General features: G+C 36.2%; 1 protein-coding gene and 1 long non-coding RNA gene across 2 annotated transcripts; one reads left to right on the top strand and one right to left on the bottom strand.

The window, feature by feature from the left end:
* Positions 1 to 4: 4 nt before the first annotated feature.
* Positions 5 to 3,763, bottom strand: LOC110765119 (protein DJ-1 homolog D-like). The gene is made up of 4 exons (XM_021968177.2): positions 3,448 to 3,763; positions 2,317 to 2,757; positions 960 to 1,322; positions 5 to 438 (listed from the first exon to the last, which is right to left on the bottom strand). Exons 1-4 carry the CDS (start codon positions 3,631 to 3,633, stop codon positions 250 to 252), a joined length of 1,179 nt encoding a protein of 392 aa, XP_021823869.1. The 5' UTR covers positions 3,634 to 3,763; the 3' UTR covers positions 5 to 249.
* A 917-nt stretch (positions 3,764 to 4,680) lies between these two features.
* On the top strand, positions 4,681 to 7,276 carry LOC110765077 (uncharacterized). Its single transcript, XR_015834349.1, has 5 exons — positions 4,681 to 4,842; positions 5,663 to 5,724; positions 5,839 to 5,921; positions 6,040 to 6,137; positions 6,907 to 7,276. It is a non-coding gene; the product is annotated as an uncharacterized LOC110765077 (long non-coding RNA).
* The last annotated feature ends 1,373 nt before the right edge of the window (positions 7,277 to 8,649 follow it).

Consider the following 8,649-nt stretch of genomic DNA (forward strand, 5'->3'; position numbering starts at 1 on the left):
AATTTCAATATAAAGCACAAGTAATAGTCACAATATTCGTCGCCTATGTTAGGAATAGCATGCAATCTCAGATCAGGATAGGGATTCGCATGCAAGACAGAACTTACTTGCATGGAACATGGCATATACAGATCAAAAACAGATTATTACTTGGTCCCTCATTGATACAAAAGGCAGCATATCATCCTTGTCTTAATCTTTCATGAATTAAGTATATCACATGCAAGCGGCTGACCAGGTAAACAGCCACTAGAATGATACTCGAACATCAAGCAATGCCATCAGTTGCGAAATGAACTCCGGGTGGCCCGGCCACGCTGCTCCAGTAACCAAATTTCCATCAGTGAAGCAACGATCTATTGGATCAGGTTCCAGCCAGGTTGCTCCCGACAAAACCACATTAAGCTTCACTGCTGGGTATGCAGTGCATTTCTTTCCCTATAAATGTAGGCAGTGGATAACAATTAGGGCATGCTAAAAACTTCATAATAAGTAAATTCACCTTCAATCAGAAGAATCAGAAACAAACAGAGCAGAACTTCAAGGTGGTTGCTTTTGGACTTTGCAATAAAATCTTCACTCTGATATCACTTTAGGTACATAGAAAATAGCTACTGTCCAACTAAGAACTAACAAGTCTGACGATACACCACACTCCACCTAACACATTATAAGACACTGAAACTGCCTGGCTTACCCTAACCTTGCTAAGTGATTCCCTATCTTAGCCTAGTCTTTGTGGTAACAGATAGAAAATCAGTAAAATTCGTAACAAAATCATTATTGTGGTTGACAAAAGCACAGAATTGAATTAGTAAACTTTATAATTCGACTTGATTGATAAACTTAAAGGATAAGGACTTTGCATCAAGTTTCAGGAAACAAATGTGTAGTCTGGCCGAAAAAAAAAAAGTACTAATTGGGGAACTAATCTTAAATGATTATGTTGATAACCTTACCTGCAGAACACCAGCAGCAGCTAAAATCTGCTGCCCATGGCAGATGGATGCAATTGGTTTCCCAGCTTCCACGATTTGCTTCACTATTTCAATAACTTTCTCATCCAATGCCAAATATTCTGGAGCTCGACCTCCAGGGATTACAAGAGCATCGTAACTTGAGACATCAATAGTATCAAAATCAGCTGTTAAAGTGAAATTGTGGCCTGGCTTCTCACTGTAGGTTTGATCACCTTCAAAATCATGGACAGCAGTCGCGCAGATATCACCAGCTTTTTTCTTGGGGCAAACTCCATCAACATGGCATCCTAGAGCTTGAAGGGATTGAAAAGGCACAGTTATCTCATAACCTTCCATGAAATCCTACAAATATTGAGGGAGAGAAAGTGAATGATGATCAGTAACTGTATAAGAATTAGTTCATTAACAAACGACAAACCCCTTTAAGGGGTTACTTGAATCACACTAAATTAAAACAAGCAGCCAATCTTGATTTATTAACAATCTTATCACTGTTGAACAAGTACAAGTTTGATCCAGAATAACAAGTAAAAGAATATTTTGATGTAGGACAGCTTAAATAATCAGCCTACAACTGCATATATGGTGGGCTTTAAGGTTTTTCAAATTGTATTTTTAACTTTTGGCATTGTAGAGAGACAAGTTTCAGTAGGATTCAAAGGATTAGATTTTAAAGGGGGAAAAAGGGCTGGTTCAAGAAAATAGGTTGCATGAAATCCGAAAGCAACTAAGTTATGGATTTGGGGCTGCGTTTGGACTTCGGAGAGCTAATAATTGGTAATATGGGCAATCTTTAGGGTTTTAGGGATTTAGTTGGGGGAAGGAAGGGCAGAATTGAACTGTAAAGAAATAAGCAAGCATTTTTAGTTCTTTATTCAATTTCAACATAAAACTTTAGATTTGAAATTCTTGAGTAGTCTGCTTCCCTTGGAATCATGATACTAAATGTAAAGTGGTCCTTTAAAATTCGTAAGGGAGCTACTTGTCTATGTATCGTTCCAAATCCAGAATTCACACAAATGACCTGAAAATGGGCAGTATGAATGTTTGGATTTACCTTCACATTTCACACAAATGACCTGAAAAACAAGTATTCCAATGTGAAACACAACCCAAATAAGCAAACCAATGAAGCATACCGCCAACACATTGCACACATACATAGGGATGAATAATAATACCACATCACAATTTGTGGCAAATCTGGTAAAGCATACTGAGGCTTTCCTCCCTCTCTCTTTCAACAGTATATGTCAACATCAGTTCTTTTAAGTTTATTTTTATGCCCATTCATGCATGTAGATAGACAAAGAGAAACACTTTAAATATAACTTACTCCACAGAGAAACAGGATCCTCTTATCTGAACCAGTTATGTTACCCCCCAGTGCGTTCACAAAAAGCCCAATGAACTCAGGATGACCTTCAAATGTAGCCCCAGTAACTAGATTATCATCAACGGCACAACCCGACATGGTCTTAGGTTCTACCCAGTAAGCGCCTGCAGCAGCGAGTACAGGTCCCAGAGTTGGGAACGCGGTACACTTTCGACCTTTAACAGCTCCAGCAGCTGCTAAGACCAACTGCCCATGGCAAATAGCAGCAATTGGCTTTCTAGAATCGGAAAATTTTCTCACCAACCCTACAACCGATGCATCCATGGCAAGATATTCAGGAGCCCGTCCTCCTGGTATTATTAGTCCATCATATTTGTCAAACTCAACGTCATCAAATGTTGCATTGAGCGTAAAATTGTGACCACGTGATTCAGAATAAGTCTGCAACCAAGCATATACAAATACCAAAAGAAAAACACAGATTAAAACAAATGAATACAGCTTATAGATTAGAACATAAATATAGCATTCAAGATTTGTAACAATGCATACAGTACAAATGAAACACAAATCGTGATTCAGCAAACCTAGCTTGCCCATTATTAGAATATTGTCAATGAGGGTACTCTTAAATGTTGATTAGCGATTCCCAGCCCCGAAACAGAGAACAGATTTCAGAAAAGGCCACATGACCCCATATGTGAGAATTGTAAGCAATTCATACTTTTGGAATAATTTCTTGTTACCTGTTAGGAGTAAAACCATTCAAGTTAGCATCCCATCTTTTCGGTTATAACTATCTTCTAACTGATTGTGGTCAATTACAAAGTATAGAACTTCTGTTTGTGAGATCTAGGAAGCTCATAATAAGGGATGAAGGGCTCAATCCAGATTGATTACCTTACATTCAATATTAGATTACCAAAAGAAAGAAAACAATGAAGAGACTAAATTCCATCAACTTTGATAAGTCAAGTTTACAAATCCCATAACTTTGATAATTCTTCGGCATTTTAAAATACTCCATACAACCACACACACTAATTGACAATGGTCAAAATATGCACAATTTCTAAAGCAAACTTTTGAATTAATGTATCAATTTAATCATTAGCAAAGGCAGAGGTTCACCTGGTGAGCAGGAGAATATTGATGAATGGCGGTGGGGCAGATCTCACCAGATTTCTTGCCAGGACAGACGGCATCAACAGAGACTCCATAAGCCTGAAATGCTTGAAATGGAACCATCGCTTCGTAGTCTTCCATGTAGTCTCCGCATAGTAACAACACTCTGCGTTCAGCTTTTGGATTCGCCATTTCTTATTTTTCTTTTGCACACAGAGAGAGAGAGAGAGAGAGAGAGAGAGAGAGTGATGAATTGAATCTGAGCAGACTAAACTCCCATGCCTTTTTATTCGCTTGTTGGCCTGAATATCATCGCATGGAAAATTACGTCCCCGCCGGGTTGCCAACTTCCCACTCCCCCCCCCCCCCCCCCCCCCCCCTCTCTTCCTTTCTCTCTACTCGTTATTTCTGTGTTGTCTGTGTGTAAAGAATAACGCATATATTTTGAAAGTTGAATCAAAGATGAGAGAACAAATTCCTGGAAAACAATAACGCATTGATCATACACCAAAATCTTACGCTCATTAATCATCGAAATCTTACAAATTCCTAGTATTTGTCTTAAGATATCCTCTCTTCACGGCATTATTAGCTTCTGTCCAGAAATTAGGCTCTGCCAAGATATTATTAAATAGATGAGACTGTAGGTATGACGAAACTTCATAATTTTTCTGTTTTCTCCTTTTCCAGAACCATAAATATTTGTAGAAGACGATCCTTCGTCTTTGGTAGAAATATCGGTTCATATTGAACCTTCATGACCTAATCCAACTTTCTTTTTTTGGTTGGAATTGGAACCTAGTCGTTCATCCTTTTTCCTTTATCCAATGAAGGATTTTACTGCCGACTTTCATGATTGTTTGGAGGGATATATGTAATTTTCGAGTCTTCACTAGAAGAGTTGGAAGTGACTGCAGGGGGATGCATAGAGAAATGAAAATTGTTATCATCAGCTTCCACAACCATTGATATTTATAAGATAAGTAGAATGGTTGTAATTACCATCATTGATATCCCCAGAACTCTCCTCCTAGTAATCATTTCCATGGATTACTCTTACTTCATTATTAATTTCTAACTAAATAAAAAAGCATCATTTATAGAGAAGTTAATAAATTTTTGGGAAATAGCGGTATATACCCTCAATTTTATAATCTTAACTAAAAATACCACCTCATCCCCAATATTTGTACAACTATCACCTATAAATATAAAATTATTGTCCACTTATTGCTGAATTTTCACAAGTTCAGAAATTTTATTCTCTCTTGGCTCTGTCTCTCTCCAGCCCGTCTCTCTCTCTCTCTCAGCTCTCTCCGTCGTGTAACTCTCTCTCTCTCCGACGCAGTCATCTTCCTCCCTCAGCCATCCAAGCTTAACTCCACAGTTCACATCCACGAGGTACTGTTCACGTTCCTTTTCTTAGAAATTTGGGGTTTTTGTGAATTTGGTTTATGGTGTATGGATTTGTATGAAATTGGTTTAGGGGTTTCTTCCAAATTGGTTTAGGGTTTTAGGGTTTAGAGGTTGCTTTGAAATTGGTTTAGGGTTTATGGGTTTGTATGAAATTGGTTTAGCGGTTTCTCTAGAGTCTAGGGTTTGGAATTGCTGAGGGAGAGAGGACATCAAATAGTTTTTAAAATATAAACTAAAATCAATATCATATGCTTTTTGGTTTTTAAATTTTAGCTATCTAGTCACCCCCCAACATCTCTCATTTCTCCCTCTAAAATAGGAAGGAAAAAAAAAAACTTTATCAGACCACAAATGCCGTAGGTATCATTTTCATCTAGTGATGTTAAAGTATTGCCGAAGTTGTTAAAATGAAAATATATTGCGTCAACCTCTATTGGTCATTTACCACACCCCTAGATAGCGAAAATTAGAAGGGTATATGAAACACTTGAAAGATGCTAATTTCTAGTATTGGAAACTAGATGATATTTTGCTTTCATACTTGTTTACTTTGAATTTCATTTAGTGTGATGTCAAAATTTTAATACAAAGCTTGAATAAAAACTACTAATCAAAGTTTATGTGGTTTGTCTCTTTCTGTTCTTTGGTGTAAAATTTCTGACTTACATTAGAATAATCTGGCTGAGGAAGTTTTTAATTGTGTGGTTTGTCAAAAACTATCAGGGAAATTACTGCCTGCATATTTACATTTTTCTTGCATGATGGCCATTTTGTTCTCTTGTTTCCTTTTCTGTTGTTTTTGAAGGATTTATTGATTATGCAGGATATCAGGAACTCAAATGAAGGCTACAGCGTGTCTTGCAACTTGTAAACAGATAGTTGATCAGAGGAGCTTTTCTGGTCATGAACTTTACTTTTGGACACACACATGCACAATGAACTTTACTGTCTTTGATGGCATTTTTGTTATTTGTTTGATAGGAAGGTGATGTTGTTGTTGCCGTCGCTGACAGACTACTTTTCCTGGGTTGTGGTTGGTGGGTGTTATTGCGGATGCTTACAAGGTTGCTGATTCTCCTTCTAAGGTCTCTCTTTCTCTCTGTTTCTACAAATTCTAAGTTTTTTTTTTGGTTACTTTTTTTTAGATTTCTTTTGCTAATTGTAATTGGGTCTTTGTTGCAGAGGTAGAGTTGTTTTGTGCCCAGAAGATTGTGACTTTTTTGAAAGTTCGTAAATGGAAAAGGCAGCTGCCCCTGCGGCTTGGAACCCTCAATTCGGAGGTATTATGCCCTGAATTTTTTACAAAAGAAGAATTGGAATTACCCTATAGAAGGCAAAACAAAAATATATAAGAGGAAAAAAGGAGAAAATTTATCTAATTTCCCTTTTTTCAGTTGTAGTTTTTTTTTTCTCGGTCATTTTTTTTTTTTTTTTGGGGTTCAGGATGCACGGTCGATCTAGTTGGTTTACATTGATGTAGTTCCAATATGTAAAGATGGAGTTTATATATATACATGATATAGAGTCAATTTCAGACCTTGTTAATGGTATTAGCCTGTTAGGCTTGTGGGAGATTCATTTTGTTTTCTTTCATTTTCTATAAATGATTCTGATTATTTACAACGTTGGACAGACTTCCCTACATCATTTTTGTTGTTGGTGGGGGGGGGGGGCGCCCTATTTCGTTACAGGGTTTATTGACTGCATACTTCCTTGTTCTGGAAGACTTCCTCAGTTCCGTTGAGCCGACAAACCTTATGAGGTTGAATGTGAAGTGTTACCTTGCATCTGCATGTTTCATCTTTTAACTTTCTTTTCATGTTTCACGCTGATGCTTGTAGTTATTTCTAGTTTTGCATACAGATTAGCAATAGGTTATGCATTTACTGTTTAGTCATCTAATGATTTGATATCTAATATTTAGGCATGTGGGAATTTATAGATGTACCGATTATGCATACATATGGGTTTTGCGCTTGTATTAGGAAGTTAGATTCTTGTGGTTCCTTTTCAATGGCATGAATTTAAATTGTTGTGCTTAATGATTAGGGTCTGAAGAACAACCACTTAGTAACAAAAGTTGGAGAAGCATCAACAGATTTGCACCCTTGACCAACATATTGAAGAGCAATTTGGTGGTGGTTGTCTGTTGGCTTGTATTATAGCATGGGTTCGTCCGAGTGCTTAACGGTGTTTATCATGTTTGCATCTCATGCCTTAACTCCCTCAGTTCTCTCGGGCAGCTGTCAAATTGTTTGAAAATAATTGCCCACTTTTAATTTGTTGAAGACTTACCTTGTTATATGTTCATTCCCTTACATGGCACATAAACTGTTTCCATTTTGAAGTTGAACTATTTCGTACACCTCCATATATCATGTTGATGAGCACTATGACCCGTGCAAAATTAAACTGCATACATTAGTTTACTAGTTGTTCTTTATCTTTTTGAAGATTCATTAGTTGTTCCAAAAATTAGTTATCCCTATTAGATCACATAATGTTTGAACTAATGGTGATCAACGCAATAAGCTGGCGATACGTTGGTGATACAGTGGCAATACAGAAGTGATAAAAGGGTGCTAGAAATTGTTGTTTCTGTTTATTTTGGGCTTCTTCTTTTGTTTCATTTCATTTACTTAGCTTTAATAATTGGATGAGTACGAGATGAATTTGTGTCAAGTATTAATACAACAATTACATATATGAAGATTAAGACGAATAATATATCGTATCACCAAACATAATCAAATCACCAAATGTAATCATCCTTTTCTTCAACCCATCACGAAGCATTTGCATATTTATTCATACCTTCCTTTTTTTGTAAATTATTTTTTAGTTGTTATTATTTTTTAAAATAATTTCTTACAATGTCTTACGGTGCAATTATAATGCACCTGAACGCCTGTTTTTGAAAGGCACGTTGTTTCTTTCTCGTCGTCGTCTTCTTTTTTAATGAAGTAGGGCCTAAACCGTAAACCCATTGATGAGCCGTAGTCAATATACATACAATATAATAGCAATATTAGGCCAATATACATACACTAGAGAGGCAATATTAGGGCAATATAACGGCACTACAACAGCAATAACATCACAATATACATGCAATAGTGTGGCAATATGAATACAATATGTACGCAATACAAAGGCAATATTAGTACAATACGCATGCAATAGGACAGCAATATTAAGTCAATCTACATGCAATACACACACATCCATTACAGACTACAATTTAGACATGCAAAATAAATCGCCACCGAACCCTAACAATTCAGACTACATTTTATTATCTTTAAAGCTGTCGTCTAATACGTTCCCAAGCTGTTACATTTAGGTTTTTGTTTCCTGTGATTCTATACAACGATTTTAACTAGAAAACCAATTATAATGCTTTATTAACGAATTTTTTGTTTTTTGGTTGATTTTCTTAATTAACATAATTTGTTGCAGGGAAAGCAACTATGAGTTTGATTTATAAAAAGGACGTGACGTCCTTAATGGAATCACATTCTTACAATAATAAATAATCAATAAAAAAGCAATAATGGAATCACATTCTTACACCAATAGCTGAACACGAATCAATCACTTTGAAGAGATACATCTACGGTGCTTGTTATACCTTATTTATATGATAAAGAATAATGATCTAACATTTTCCTTTACAAAATAAACTAATACAATCAAGCGTTTTCTTTTACAAAATATCCTTATAAGTTCCTTCACAAGATAGACTTGAAAAACAGGTGATAAGATAGAAATATAAGTGCAATAACCAGGCAA

The sequence above is a fragment of the Prunus avium genome, chromosome 3 (assembly GCF_965620075.1).
Source record: "Prunus avium chromosome 3, drPruAviu1.hap1.1, whole genome shotgun sequence".
NCBI classification, from domain to species: domain Eukaryota; kingdom Viridiplantae; phylum Streptophyta; class Magnoliopsida; order Rosales; family Rosaceae; genus Prunus; species Prunus avium.